The following is a 16,481-nucleotide window of genomic DNA, read 5'->3' as shown; positions in this document are numbered from 1 at the left end:
TCCGAGAAAAAATCAGGCCGACGATTGTTCCCTACATACAGAGGGTATCACACAACTTGAAGAACGTAGCTAATCGCTACGGCCTGCCGCTGGAATTTTCTGCACCGCGCAAATTGGCCTCACTCTGACCTCGGATTGCTGCCCGAGAAAGGAGCGTGCGGGGTTGCAAGAAGCGTCACGCCACTGAGTTCGTCAAGTGCTCGGAGGGGGTTGTTTACGAGATCCCCCTGACATGTGGAAAAGCTTACATCGGTCAAACGGGCCGATGTGTAAACGACCGCCTGAGGGAACACCAGCCTTCAATTAAGACCGAGTTGAGTTTCCCCTTCCGGTGGCGATGAGAGGAAACTACTTGATGATGAAATCAGGTTTCTTGATTACCCGGTGGTTGTACTCGCAAACATTCACATTACTCAAGGAAAGGAGAAGGTTAACTATTTATTTACAACATAGGTAAAAAAAAACGATAAGAAACCAAGCAAGGAGAAAACTACTTACATGACTAAATCGTGGATCAGACGAATTCAGCAGCCGCTCAACCCAGAGCGCTTGGTTTTAAACCCTCTGTCTCCGCCCTTAGCGGCGACAGCAACCAATAAGATAACAAACGACCCATCTCGCCAATCAGTGGTCAGGGAAAGGAAAATAAGGATTTCCGCCAACTAATCACAGATTGGGGAAAGAGTGCTGATTAAACATTTGGGAAAGGAGAGGTTGCAATCAAATAGACAAACAGCACAAACGCGACCACCCTCTCCCACGGCACCCACGGCCCAGCCGTTACCACTTTCCTATCTCTTTCGCACACGCGACAAAACGATCCCTAAAGTGTTTACAGAATACACCGCACGAGACAAACACAGGCGTTACGGGAATAGTGGGCTTCCGGTCACTCGGCTAATACTCAGCCGTATCTCGTGCGCCCCCGGAACCTCGTCTACCCCTTAACAACCACATGTCGACAGCTGTACATGGTTAGCGTTTTTCCCGGCGGGTCATCACCGTGACGGCGCGGCGTAACGAGGACGTCCGCCGCACGAAGGGGAGGCAGGGACGGGACGGGCCCCTTTGTTGGGGACTTCCGACCCCACTGGAGCGGCCTTCCTTGCGAACACAAGACCAACGAGTTCGCGGAATGGTCAGCGAACTCCACAGCCCGGAAAAGGATCTAGTCTGCCCTTACACTATAGCGCATGCCCTTCGGCTACGCGTGATAACCCATGCTTGCCTTTGGTGCCGAAAACGAGGATTTTTAGGCGTAGCCGTGACCAGATGGCGCGTGAACTTGCAGAGGCTTTTTTTATTAGGAACAAAAGAGATTATTGCGTGGGTGATACCTCGATAAGACTTTATCAGACAGAATGCAGATTTCTGGCTTGCGCTCAGTGACTGACGTGGTGGTGTGGAAGTTATAATAAGTGTTGTTCTGAATAAACCTAGTCGCGAGTCTGCGCCCGCCCTTGTGCCCTTCTCGTCCATGTTTGTATTATTTTTCGCAGTACCTTTACTCAACTGAACTCAATCAATACGGAAGTATGATACGGAGATGATGTCAGTAGCCTATTGGCGTAACGGAAAGAGTGTTAGTGCGCTGAAAAGATGAAGACGGAGACAGGAGACAGGAGGTGCGCAGCCCTGCATAGGTAATAAAGCATGGTCAAAATCTATCTATACACTGAGCAACATGGAGGGAAATGTCATTAGCATTAGGGATAAGATGTTTGTGCGGCAGAAAAATTCTGTACAGATGTTTCTAGTAGCTAAAATAATCAAGACGGTAATGATGGAGGTGGTATTGTGGAGGAATTGATTAACCCACCTTCAACGAAAGAAAAAATAATACAAGCGTTGCAAACAACATTGGTTAGGATTAGGTAACAGCAGATCGGTTGAAAGACAGAGGGGAGATTGTGAATGGAACATTTGACACCCTTTATAATCTTTATACAGCGACCATGGTTTTTAACGAGGAAAGTACGTGATACAGTCCCAATCGAGAAGGGCGTAATACCCCTGTCACACGGGCACTTTCTTTCCTCATTGAGCCAATGCTCATCGAACTTAATGCAGTTCGGCGGTTGTCACACGGCCACTTTCAAGCGCAATCGAGCTCGATCCTGCTTGACTCGTTGCCGATTCCTCAAGAGTGCTTGAGGTTCCAGGCACAATCGAAAACACTCTCGCTCTCATGAAGCTATAAAAATAAACACAAGTTAACAAAACAAATCCACAACTTTTGTTGTTGTATTTGATTAAAATGCAATACAGAACATTTTTCAGGTACTGTGCCTGCTTATATGCAAACATTTGAAAATAATCTCTACACCAAGCTCCAAGCTTCGCTGTCAGTGTGAACAAAGATGGCGTCCTCCTGCTCGTCGGCGCGGAAACTGTGGGGCGAGCGCAAGACAGCCGCTCTCATCGACTGCTGGCAGGACCGCCTAAATGATTTGCGGCACCAGAAGAGAAACGACGCAGTCTATGCAGAAATCGCGGAGGCGTTGCGGACTCTCGGGTTCCATCGCACAGCAGCAGAGGTGCGCCACAAGTTTAAAAACCTGTCGCAGATACGCAGATGTACCGATTTGGCTACGGATTTGGCTGCCACTGCCCCCGACTGCACAGTGTTGCCGGACATCGCCATGTTATGACTGTCGGCGGAACATTTGGCGCCACCTAACACACATGAGGGAAACTTTTCAAAGAGCATGCTCGTGTAGCACCGGATGTTTCGAGCGTGCTCGAAAATCTCGATTCAGATCGAGTTCAATGAGGATCGAAAGTGCCCGTGTGACATGGGTATTAGGCATGGAGACACAATCTCGCTACAACTATTCACCGCGTGATTACAGGAAGTGTTTACAGAACTTTATTGGGAAACTCCGGGGATAAAAACTAACGCAGAATACCAGATAGAGAAACCAGCAGAACATGACGCGTACACAAGAAAAGGAATTCACACCGACAACGCTGGAGACTCCAAGTGAAATTTTTACTTGATCAAAGAATCGAGCGGAGCAGGGCGCACATGCGCCTGAGCTGGCAACGCCGACAAAAGAAAGACTATAGAGAGTTTTTGTATAGCGTACGCAGACATACGGAAAGGCATAGCGTACGCTATAAACTAGCGTGTTTGGTACTGCGCATGTGCGAAACGCTGTTCCGAAATCTAGGTTTAGCGCACTTGCGTGCTACGTGCGCTATTTCTCGAATTTAGCGTGCGTGCTCTAGCGTACGCTAGGAAAAATAGCGTTGTCAAGATGGCGGCGCCCATGTCACCCGCTTCGGAAAAAATTCCTCAATGTTATTGGGTTTTTAGGCATAATCATTGCCTTTAAATGGCACACGTGATATTCGCTTTGTCTCCTCTCGCCGGCAGCAGAATGACAGATAAACTTGCCCTATTTTTGATTCTGTGTGACGATTCCGCCATTCTCAACCCTAACAAGACACCGCCGACTGTGGATTTGCTTGGTTGGGACATTTAGGACAATGTAGTCATAGCCTTGCCAAACACAATTGTTTCAGCGGTAGGCAGAAGGGTCCGAAGGACCTCAACGTGACGTTTTTAAAACCTTACTCGGTTCAGTTACCTAAAAGAAACTAGGCCCCGACTCGACTGAACTGGTGATGAACTGGCTATCTACGCGTTACGACTTGGATAACCTTGGCTATGCTCGAAAAATGTCACAAAATATTTTCACATGTTAACATCAGATGGCGCCACTGCGGCCAGCGCTATCGTCGCGTTCGGTTTGGCATACGATAAACTAAATGTGCTCATGCGATTTCCAGTGTAACCTCCCGCTAAATGGTTGCGTATAACATACGTAAGCGCTCATACGCTATACTAAAGGTCTCTTATGTCCCACTTATGGATCGGTATTTTTTAGAAGGAAATTTGACTGACGTATTGCTGACGCAATCAGTGCCTGACTTTTTTTATTTTAAAAGCTTCCAAGATTTCACGTTCTATATGCGTTGTGCCTCGGCCGATAGTTTTCACACTGCTGAACATGGAAGTATAGTTTTTACATTTGTTGCAATGTTTTGGGAGATTGGCCATATTATCCGGTTGCATCCACCAACTATCGCAACAAGCTCAGCTTCTACAATTTTAATGGAGTATACTTTGGTAATCTGCGATTGGTTTGGTGACATTATATGCTAAGCAACTAAAGGAATGAACCACAGTGTATGAATGAAGGCCAAGGCAGACAAAGCAGAACTGTGGGTGTAAGAACTGATATTTATAAAACTAAAGTTGTGTTCGACAGTCTCGCAACGCAACAGCAACTTGCGGTAGGTAGCAATACTTTGCCATTTGAAACGAAGTAGTACACCTAATTAAAGAAGGGCAGTTTGGTTTTGCACAGTTATTCATAAAGCAGCGTTACAGAGACAGGACAGAGAAGAAAGGGGCACACACAGACACAGCGCCGTGCGGGTCCTTTTGTTGTCTGTCCTGTGTCCGTAGCGCTGTTTTATAAATAACGATACACCTAACTAAAGCAAAAAGTAATCACAGATACGGACTATAGGAGCATACTAATGAGGTCGAGGACAGCCCAGCCAGCTACAGAGAAGAATGTGATAGATTTGACGATCAAGGAACATAGGAGAGGAGAGTGGGTAAGGGAACAAACGCGAATTAATGATATTCCAGCAGAAATCAAGAAGTGGGGACGGGCAGGGCGCGCATTATGAGGGGAAGGTAACCAGTGTTGTTCCAAGTAACGCAGTGGATTCCAAGAGAAGGCAAACGGAGGGCGCGGCAGGAAGTCTTGTGTGCAGAGTATACATAAGGAGGTTTGCGGCGATGCCGTGGCAGTGGCTCACACAGGACAAAGGGAACTGAAGGATTGCGGAAAGGCCTTTGTCCTGTCCTGCAGTGAAAGTATATTTGGACCGATGATGATCATTATCGTGAAGATAACTCGTCATAAGTAATGCAGCTTTCATAATTAATATTTTTTGGCGCATAGAAATGAATTTATTTATTTATTTTTTGTTTACCCTTTGCAATACAGAGGGGAGTGGTCACAAAAAATTAAAAAGAAACCATACAAAGCAGCAAAGAAATTAGTAATACAGAAATGATGGCTCCTAGTCGTACAACATTATCTAATGGGTTATTGACGTGCTGATTATTAGAATATAATATAGTACATACAGTGCATCAGTAGAGTGAAAAAAAAACATTTTGTTAGTGCAACAAACAGAATCATATGACCAACATATACAATGTTATACAATATAGGACAGTACGTACAGTGCAGCAATACAGCGAAAAAAATGGCAGTACAACAAGTAAAAAGAATAAAAGAGCCAGATGCTCCTACTTATACACTGCTCTCTAATACGGTCTTGAAGTGTTTGTTGTCAGCAATGGTAGCGGTTGATGCGGGAGGGTGATTCCACTCAACAGCTGCGCGTGGGAAGGATGACTGAAACGTGGCATTGGTTTTGCATGATGGAATTCCGACTTTGTAACTGTGATCTAAACTCGATAAAATGTATTGGGAATGGGAGATCAATTCGTCGCGAAGGAAGGGATGATGAAATATCCTTTGAAAAAGTGAAAGTCTAAGGGCTTTATGGAGCGATGCTAACGATGGCAAGCTAAGATTTTGTTTCATTGCAGAAATGCTGGCAGTCGGTTATAATTGCAAAGAATAAGAATGCATGAATATCAGGTTCCTTCAGTAATATTACCACAGAAGGAACTGAGTTTTGCCCAGACAAACCGTGATGATCGCTTTTTAATAAATTTTTACCTCTATTACACAAAGTTTTGCAATCTTTCATTAAGTAACTAGGCGAGAGAAGCAGTTGAGAACTTCAAATGCTGTACATGGCCATTTTTTAAATAATTAATTTAAATTACTAATTATTGTGCTAGAAATTGTGTTCATATATTTATGTTGTTCTACCTATTACTGATGACGAAATGCAATAACATTATATTTTATATGCTTTCAAAAACTCAGTATGCAGCCATTTTTAAATTTAGTCTTTTTTGTTTTGCCGCATGCGAAGAAGTGTACTGACGAAAGAATGTCCTTTTTTCAGGACTAGTTCCTTTCATAGTTATCACTAGTTTACGTGTTCCGGTTGACAGTAGTCCAGGTTATTATTTCTGTGTTGCGCTCCTTTTGTTGTGCGCAGAGTTCCCTCCTCATCTCTGACCACTGCGTGCACATTCCGCTCCTTTCTGCATTTTTTCGTTAAAGTGAGCGAAGTCTCCCTACCTCGCAATGCTCAAACTGGCCCCGCAAGTAGTAGACATGATAGCTTCAACAAACACGTGAGTTTTCTTGCTTCACATTACCGCAGGATAAACATAGCCTGGAAGTGATTTTCGAACATTTCTAGGCGCTTTGCAGACACAACAGGCAAATATTTGCCGGCGCAGGGAACACTGGTGCTTTTAGCAACATAGCATAGTGGGTGAGTTGGTATTGCATCTTAAGGAACGAAATAGCGCAACTAATACGAAGGACCAGAAAACGAGATACACGGACACGCGAAGTTTCGTTCCTTAATACTGGTGCTTTTTTTGCTAAAAATAATTTGAAAATTAACTGTTTTCTCTGCCACACATAAAAAAAAATAATTCGTAACAGCGTTCTGTTACTAGACCATACAATTATATATTTTCATCAAACACTTCTGGGAAGGATAAAGAATTCGCCGTTAATTAGAATAAGTTAAGTTCATGTCCGTATTTCACTCTATTAATTTAATTACATCCATTCTGAGTTTCATTGTATTAAACAAATATGGTCATATCTGGTGACGGCGGCAGGCATGCGCTCCGCTTACATTGCGACTACGAAGCGGTTCAGTTCTTTCGTTCTACTTTAACTCGCTCTGTACTTGATAATCTGCTGCGTGCCGACACACCATGGCGGGCACAATGAGCTACGCATGGCATTGAAATGTGTGCGGTGGGGCGCAGGCTCCTCGCGGGGCCTGGACCACAACCACCTGACGAGCGGCGCGCCCAGGAGAGCCGAGGACTCGCCCAGCGCCTTCGTAGGGAGTGCTGAGAACCTTGTGGGACGGGTGAGTGCCAGAATCAGATACATGCCAAAATGCGCTCGTCTGGCTAACTCTGCAGTAATGCATGCACTGCACACACTGTATAACTGTGAAGAATCTCTACAGCATTTATTCTAAAACCATTAGCGATCAGGTTTTGCCATTTTATGTGGTTAACTCCCCAAAGCAACTCAGGCTATGAGGGACGTTGTAGTTAAAGGCTGCGGATAATTCGACCACCTAGAGTTGTTCAAAGTGTGCCGACATCGCACGGCAAAGCCGAGTTTGTAAACAGCTCTCCAACAATAGCATTGTGAACACATCACCCAATTATGTACCACTGATCTCCCGGTCGAAAGAGATCATGAGCAAAATCAACGACATAGACTTTTTTTGGCTCATGAAGCGCTTCATGATCACTGCACTTTTCTTTATTACAATGGAAACCAAGCTCCTACTTCAATTTCATATTGCCAAGTATTTGTCTTATACTGACTCAACACTGCTATGCAAAAAAAACAAACAGCAATCGCAAAGTTTTTTTGAATTTTTTCTTGTTTTTCATCAAGACTCGTTATGCACAACTTGCTCCGTGGACAGTTTCGATCGGGAACCAAGTATACGGGTTGCTTGCATTGGGAAGCATAAGCTGCTACCCCACTGTTTTTTTTTTTTGAAGCGAAAGCTTTACTAGCCTAGCAGCCCCGATTTCGCTCCGGGCTGCAGTTTAACCTCGAACATCTTTGCTGCGCCGCTGCCGTAACAACGCATCACGTGACTTCAACGCGCCGCCGAGCCGAGTCTTCGCCTTTGCTGCGCCGGGCCTCCACAGCCGCAGAGCGGCTGCTGCCTGACAACGTGGTCTAGCCGAGCAGATGCGGCTTGGCGTCTGTAACGTTGAGTGCACTCCGCCCACTGGATAGGCAGCTCGCCCACCCTGCGACCCTAGCAGGTGGCAGTTAACGGTTGTTCGCGAGGTTGGTCACCCAGTGATCTGTGCGGCCTATTGCTGCAGTGCCGCGTGTCTCCCACAACGTTGTCACCGCTAAAGCACGCAGCCCACATCTCTCTCGCACCACCGCCACGTACCTTAAAGCGGGATTGAGGCGTCCACTAACCGATTCCAGTTATGTGCTCTTCCTTTCCTCAAAATCATCGGCGCCTAGGACGTTGCCAACGCAAATGAACACAATGAACGCCGAGAGCTTTCGCGTTGTATATTCTGGATAGCTGGGCTAATCCACATTCATTTTTTTTGCGTAACATCCAGGGAAGTCTAATAAAATACACTTGAGTTGGCACATATTAGGGATTTGCACACTGTTAACCAGCAGTGATTTAACTTCGGCAATGATTCTTGTTTGTAATCGCGTAATACCATGTTGTCACAACCTAAATCGAAATGGTTTGAGGAAGCGTTGAGTCACTCATTCATCACGCCAATATTTATTGCAGGGTTATGTCCACACAGCCGGCAGGAAATTAATTAAATGACGCTTCCGAAGATACATTTGTACTTCACACCGATGTTTTTCACATAGGTTACACAGTGCCACCGGCCAGTCATCCCGAGCACCTCTCTTCACAAAATGTACCTAATAGAGCACCAAGGCGCAGAAGGATGGCAACGTTGCTGTTGTCGCCGCAGAAAACAGTCCGACAGCCGTGCAGCCAAGATTGTGTCACGTCACACACACGGCAGGTGCCAACCATAGTGCCCGCACGAATCGCGATCGAAATGATACGTAACGGAAACAACGTCGTGTGGCCGCTTCGGTCACGATCACTGCAATCATCGCAACGAATGCGACTAGCTGCACAACGTGACGTTCATTTAAACATTCGGAAAGCACGACGTGAGTGAGTTTTCGCAGGTGCACATTTCGTTGGCCTAACGTAACAGCACTCGCTTCGATCGCAGTCACTTTCACTACGCGGGCACTTTGTCACTGCGCTAGAATGTAAAAAAATGTGTGTGAAATTGCAGATTTTTAAAATAAAATTTCGGTCGCCACGCAGAAAATCTTTTGTTAACTACTCAAGACAGAAACTTGCTCACGAATAAAACAGGCATTTTCTGTTCTTGCCGCGGCTGCACCCGAAGTACCAGTCACTTGGAAAAATTGTTTTAAAAAGCATGCTACTCATTAAAATTAATAATAATAATTCGTTTTGGGGGAAAGGAAATGGCGCAGTATCTGTCCCGTAAATCGTTGGACGCCTCAACCGCGCCGTAAGGGGAGGGATAATGGTGGGAGTGAAAGAAGAAAGGAAGTAAGAGGTGCCATAGTAGAGGGCTCCGGAATAATTTCGACCACCTGGCGATCTTTGACGTGCGCTGACATCGCACAGCACACGTGCGCCTTGGCGTTTTTCCTCCATGAAAACGCAGGCGCCGCGGTCGGGTTCGTTTGCATATTTGTACACTAAAAGAGCGAGCATATGGAATTTTCCATATGCATTATTGTGCATTGGGGATTGTGCGGTACTTTTTTTGCTGAGGTCCTGGTCTCTTCAAGATGGTTGCCGTCGTATAGACGCACAGCACGTGCGTTTCCTTCATGGTTTTACTCACCGGACTGTTTGGGAAAGAAGGTAAGCGGTGCCACTTGCTCCTATTCGGTATAGATAATGTGCTATGCTACTTTTGGTGAATGACTCGTAGATGGGTTGTGTAGGCAACGTGCGATTCCCCCCCCCCCCCTACAACATCTGTGGTCGCCGTACACTGGACAGTGCACGCTAGTCATTGTTACCTTTATCAGACATTTCTTGTGGTGTGCATGCATACCCTCGATGACGACGCTATTCAGAAAGGCCGATGAAACTGTGTACGCGTTTTTGTAATGAGAGTATGAGATGCGTGGCAGCATGAAAGTTAACATAAGAGTGCCTGGCGCTGGTAGCCGTCCGCGTGCCTTTGTGTCTACTCGACAGCGCAGTACACGCCAAATGCCTTGATCGAAGCCCACGGTTGTTTGTGGAATGGGAACCAGTTTTTTTAATTTGAGCGCACCTCGTCGCGTTTACGACCAGCGCGCGGCCGGCCCGCAGTGCCACGCTTTCGCGAGTAGACATTTTTATTCCCCAGTTGGCGCCTGCTGACGCGTCCACAGAAATAGCAGTAACACTGAATCTTGGGTGCTCTATTTAGAGAGATGGAACATAATTGCTGATGGTTACATGTAAATTTATAAACTTCGCTATTTTAACCTAGTCCTGGTACCTCAGACGCGGTTACAAACTAATACCGTGTTGGATTTATGCCGTATTAAAAGAACCGCCTACGGTTTAACTCGGACTTTTCGCCTTAGGACTACTTTCCGTCGTTGTTCTAGAATTATATCTGTTATGGGTTTATTATCTTACCAAAATGATCAAGATAGTTTTAGTGTGCTAACCTTAAGCCGTTATTTCCTTCCAGCAGAGCTGCCAAAGCAGTGGATTTTGGGCAGCGGCACAAAGGGGAGGCCCGCAAGGACCAGAACGGCCTGCCGCTGGAGCTCCTGGGCTAATAATCCCACTGCAAAGCTTCATGTTCTCAAAGTTCCCTGGCTGCTTTCTTCAAATGAACATGATTTTGCACAAACCACCTGGTATCATAATGCACGTTTAACGGACAATAACAACCATATACGCCAAACGACAGTCCAACAGAAAATATAAGTTAGCAAAAAAAGTATGAAAAACAACAAAAATAGACTTTTCACATTTTCTGTAAGTCAAAATAGAAAACTTACATTAGAAATCGGAAAGTTCGAAACAGAAAACAAACATATGTTAAAGAACAGAAAAGCTCAAAACAGAAAACACAACACAGACATTTTCTTGAAACGCAATTGCTACAAAATTTCTCTATATTTGAAGAAATTTGTTTACAATGTATACAGCTCATACACGCACAATAAATTCACAATGAGCAGCTGTTACTCGCCGCTGTCCGTGATGATCCTCGTAGAAATTAAGGACGCTTTAAAAAACCAAAACAGCTCGAAATAAACACTTCCTGACATCCCCACTGCGTAGGTCTTGCGTCGGTTTGAAGAGGCGCTCTATCAACTCTATCAGCGTAGATGATTACAAAGTTCAACTAGGGAAACTGTCGCTCGTCGCTGCTGAACGCGGCAATGTTTCCAGTCGCTCTGAACACTCTTAATATCAACATGTGGTGAATATAATTCGCGACATAGCTGCTACCGCCTAGGTCTCGCTCCCCAGTCCAGTCGACGGACGGCCACCTTGTATGAGACGTAACGTGAGAAGCGGTCAATAGCTGCAATCCGTTCGCCGACCGGACCCGCACATCCGCACGAAAGTTGAAGTTGACCAACTTTCCCTCCGGTCGCCGGACCGGCCGCATGCCTATTGTCTGGACTGTGTGGCTCGTCGTCCGCATGCCGTGCGGAAGGCGCAAAAAACCGATCGTACAACGGTCCTTACACGGCCCACCTGCCTACCGGGTTGTTGGCGACCTGTGTGTACATCTGGCGTGCTTTCACACCTGGGTAAAGGGTACCTGGGTGAAGGCCTTCATTGTAAATGCCTTCAGTGTAGATGTCTTTGTGGTAAATGCCTTTAGGCAAATGCGTTTAGGTCAAATGTTTTACAATAAAGGCCTTATGGTACACGCCTTTAGGGTGACGGCCTTCATGGTAAATGCCCATCATAAATAGCAAGATATTCCGCGCAAGATATTCCGCGCTTAGCCGCGCTACACCGTCTGCTATTTTGTTTTGACCGCGTCTGTTGTGAGGATGCGATCCATGCTCTGTCGTCTTGTGTGTTTCTTCTCTGTCTTCGTCTAAGTTTTGCGCTAACTTCTTCTATACCATGCTCTGGTAGAGAGTTCGCTGAACCCACAAGGCGTAGAAATTTTTTTGTGCACTTGATCGCTGTAACCGGAACCAGAACACTCTGCCATTCTCTTCTCACTTTTCGACAGATTTAGAGAAAGGGTTCAAATGAAAACACAGGCATTGATCCCAAAAGACCAACACTAAAATAAATTGTGCCGCCGCGGTGGCTGAGTGGTTATGGCGCTCGGCTGCCGGCCCGAAAGACGCGGGTTCGAGCCCGGCCGCGGAGGTCGAATTTCGATGGAGGCGTAATTCTAGAGGCCCGTGTGCTGTGCGATGTCAGTGCACGTAAAAGAACCCCAGGTGGTCCAAATTTCCGGAGCCTTTCACTACGGCGTCCCTCATAGTCTGAGTCGCTTTGGGACGTTAAACCCCCATAAATCAAATCACTAAAATAAATTGTACCAAAATTAAAAGCCGCCGCGGTGGCTCAGTGGTTATTATAGCCATTGCAAGACGGGCGAGTTGGTGATACATATTTGAAAAATTACAGCGCAGAAAACGGGGACTTCAAGTGTAGAAAACACAGGACAAGCGCTGTCCTGTGTTTTCTACCCTTGAAGTTCCCGTTTTCCGCGCTGTAATTTTCCAAAAGTCATTATAGCTGGCTGCTGACCCGAAAGTCGCAGGTTCGATGCTGGCCGCGGCGGTATCATTTCGATGGAGACGAAATCGTAGAGGCACGTGTACTCTGCGAGGGCAGTGCACGCTAAAAGCCCCAGGCGGCCGAAATTATCCGCATACCTCGCATACCTCCACTATGGCGTACCTCATCGCCCGAGTAGCTTTTGGAGCTTAAACCTCATGAACCAAACGGCCAAGCGTTTTGGTATTGGGTGGGATGTATTTTGTGGAGTCTTGAAAGGTTTGAAAAGGTAAATGAATTTGACGCCAGGCGTAGGCTTCCTCTGAGCTCAGGCGCCTGTGGTGCTGTATAAATTCGGCTACCGAGCTGCTGGGTCTCAAGGCGTTCTGTGTACAGAGGGGATAAGCAGCTCCGCTTTGTTGGTAAGAGCGCGAGCTAAAGCGTTAACCCTTTCGTTCCTGTCAACGCCCTCGTGGCGTGGAGTCCACATAGTTCGATGATGTGCGGTGAGTGCGGGAGCCCAACATGGTCGCCGCTTCAGTGGTTGGTCAGCCAGTGGTTGTTTAACTGCGACAGCCTTGTCGAGAGTCGGTGACGGTGTGGAAAGGGGTAGTGATGTTATCAAAATGTTTGATAGCCAGGCTCATACAGAGGCTGTTAGAAACGGACTGAAACTTTGGTGAGAGCTGGGGCCGCTACTACGAAAGCATCACCCTCTGTGTAGGCTGCCACGTCCACATATACTGCTTCGAAGTCTCTTTCGAGTTTGTTTTTTTTTTTTGTGTAGGCGCTGAACCCTGCTTTGGTAGTGCGCACACTTGAATGTGATGTCGGACCCATGCGACAGTGATTGATTGGACACCAGTGCTCGCAGGTTAGCATCTCTCGCCCGCCACGATTGTCTGTTTTCTCAAACGCGAGGACTGCATCGCGTAATTCCACAGAATAATTATGCGATCTGAGGACCCAGAGCTTTTTATTAGAAGTATTGATGGGCAGACCTAGGGTCGTGCAATATCGAAGTCCGACTGAATGGATCAGTATGCTTTTCTTCGCTTTTGTGCAGCGTTTGATAGGGGAGACCGCCTGACGGATTACGTGGAAATTCACGAGCCAAAGTGTGTCCTCTTCTCTCATCTCTACGCATGTTTGGTGATGTATCTGATCACATGGGTGACTCTTGCTTCACCGCTGTTTTAATGGTTTTCATGGTATCGGAAGCCTACCCGTTTACCTGAATCCACAAGCCCAGGATGCGGGAGATATTCACCTCTGATTTTGTGACGCTTTATGTAGATGTCCACAGAGCTTGGGGAACGTATAACCTTCCATGGACTCAAATGATTTCGGATTTGTCTGTAGCGCAGCGCATACCGCTTTATACGTTGTGCGAAATATTGCCGCGAAGCTTAGTTATGTTTATTTTTTCCGGTTCAACAATTCGACACGTGGCATTATCGCTTTCTTTGCGACGCAAGGCGCGACTAGATTTATCTCGATTGATCGCAGACAGGCAGAGCTGATTCTACGTTGTTCCGGAATGTTCTAGTAACTCTGCGCTCTTTGTCTCGAAAGTTTGCTATCAGCTTTAAATTGAGCGCGGCCGACAGCGGCGGGCATTCTGTTCGACGACCGCCGAGCACGCTTGTCGCTTCGCTGCCGCCGAGTGATTCAGTCCATTGTGGGCGCAAGTCAGTGCAATAAACACTTTTCTTTTTGAATTCATTCTCGCTGTCTTCCTGCTGGTCGGACTGCACTCACCTCTACGCGACTATATTCACTATTGCTTCTGCTTGTAGCGTCGTTTACTTGTGGGCGAGGGAGCCCTTGCTTGTACAGATTGTTATATCGTCGGCAGAGAGTGTGTAACTAATGTCAGACAGAGTGTGGATTTCCCGCGACAGAGAGAACATGCGGAAGTTTATTTTGAACTAGAACGTTTAGGCGAGCTAGTAGGTTCAGCATCCTGTATCGGACAGCGCGAACACAGACAAGCACAAGACATGACGAAATAAACACAGCGCTATCAACTGAAAATTTATTTGCATGACACTAAGTGTCACTAAGAGCCACAGGAGATAGTTACCGCACCATTTCGTATCATCAAAAACGGCGAGTTCGTTAGTCGTACAGCGTTCCGGGTGATGTCATACGCACGCGCGTGTGTGTGGGAAGTGTCATACTTCGAAAAAAAAAAACGATTGCCTGAAAAAGGCTGAGTTCACAAACGCAACCAAACGCCTACTTCTTGCGTTCATGACATGCTTTCGCATGATTTTATTTTTTACCAACCCTTCTTCCTGAGGCGGTCTCTCATCTGATATTTTCTGCTCCCTACTCCCTTCTTCATGTGTTTTTTGTTCTGCACTGCTTAAGCTTTGGCGGCTTTCATGTGTTGCAAAATCACTGTGTTCGTCTTTAATGAGTTTTATCTTGATTTTTTTGTGGGGGGAGGAAGGGGGTCGGGGTTATCTGCTTCTCCGCTTTGCTCTTACATTTGCTTTAAGTGGTCTATATTTTTTAATTGGGAGGGTAATTCTTGGGGATTCACAGGATTGCTCACCGGGCATTTGACTGCACTCCGTGGCGTTACGTGTCGTTCGCTGTGGAGGGGGCGAGGTTCTCGAAAGGTGACGTCTGCCGCAGGTTCTGCACGAACAAGGCCTGGGCAAGTACTGCGACGCGGACTTCGTGCGGGCCACACAGCGCGAGCTAGCTGAAGCCTTCAACCTGACCCAGGAGGAGATGGACCGGGCCGCGCACGAGATACTGCAGGCAGAGCGCCGACGCAGCATGCCGCAGCTGCACCGGCCAGGAGGACAAGACTATGGTATAGTTCCAACAGCCGTGCTCCAGCCTATCTTCACGCTATAGTAGCTGAAACGTGTGGGACACAGAACAGACTTCTACGAAGAATAGAGTACATAAATCGGTCGACTGGCCAGCCTTGTTGTCCGGTGGCGCTTCGCTCATGCGAGAAATTTATCTGAGAATAGTGAGAATGAAGTTCTCAACACAGTGCAACTGTAGCTGTAACTTTAGATAATTAACGATATTGCTGTATCGGCATTTATCCCATACCTGTTTTTCCATTAGTGTGTAACTTGGGCAGTGCCTTGTAAAATAACGTTATCTTTACCAATATTCTTCTATAGAAATGATATCTGTATTTTGAGCGGTGTTTATTTCTTCATAGCACAGAAGGGGTGCTTGGGGGGTGGTTGTATAAACGTGGGCGTGGGTATAAACATGGGGGTGGTTGTATAAACGAAGAGAGGTTGGCTGACCGAAAGAAGTCTAGGAGTGACCGATGATGCGATCCCCGCGTACAAGCATCACAGGATGCCCAACTGCCCGCTGCCGGATTCTTATTAGTTTAATTGTTGGTCTGGCCCACATTTGATGATGAATGTCGGCTTCCACTTCCTGCGTTGGAACACTGGGCACCTGGGGCGAGAAACAAGCCTCGGAAGGGAAGCCAGTTCCGAGCGGCGGCTGTAGAGATGCTCCAAAACACCGCAGAGGAGGATTAGCGCACACTGGAGCGCGTGTGCAGCGCCGAATGTGCTTCCTTTCTCGTCAATACGAGGGAGGCTGCATCCTAGATGAGGCAGTAACGAGGAGTGGGTGGTTAGGCGGGTCGCAGAATGTGCGTGGCTTAGTGAACTTAGGAGTGTCATAGGAATGTTCTTTTTACCAGAGCTAACAGTCAATTCTTGTGCGTGTAGCACGAGCGCCATCTGAATTGCATGCGTGTCGGTAACGTTTGTGCTTCGCTGCAGCTGCCACAGCGAGTCCTACCGACGAGAGCACAGCCACGCCCGTTGAGCTGCCGGTCGTGGCCACGTCGCCCACAGAGAATAGGAGCCCCCCCGCTGATCAGCGCGCCGCCCCCGCCGCCGCAACGTCTCCGACCCGACCCCAGTCGCCGGGACAGCCATCGGCGAACGGCAAAACTGGAGGCTTCAGGGACACGCCCTTATAGCGGCGGCAAC

The 16,481-nt window shown here is 47.0% G+C and overlaps 1 protein-coding gene across 1 annotated transcript in view; it reads left to right on the top strand.

Moving 5' to 3' along the window:
• Positions 1 to 15,270, top strand: part of LOC144106446 (muscle calcium channel subunit alpha-1-like) — a 605,267-nt gene extending 589,997 nt beyond the window's left edge. The window contains exons 45-46 of the mRNA XM_077639259.1: positions 6,962 to 7,068; positions 15,133 to 15,270. Coding sequence (XP_077495385.1) covers positions 6,962 to 6,994 — 33 coding nt within the window. The 3' untranslated portion in view covers positions 6,995 to 7,068; positions 15,133 to 15,270. The remainder of the gene's footprint in view (positions 1 to 6,961; positions 7,069 to 15,132) is intronic.
• Positions 15,271 to 16,481: the final 1,211 nt, after the last annotated feature.

The sequence above is a fragment of the Amblyomma americanum genome, chromosome 10, assembly GCF_052857255.1.
Source record: "Amblyomma americanum isolate KBUSLIRL-KWMA chromosome 10, ASM5285725v1, whole genome shotgun sequence".
NCBI classification, from domain to species: domain Eukaryota; kingdom Metazoa; phylum Arthropoda; class Arachnida; order Ixodida; family Ixodidae; genus Amblyomma; species Amblyomma americanum.
This window is presented reverse-complemented; position numbering and strand designations above follow the sequence as displayed.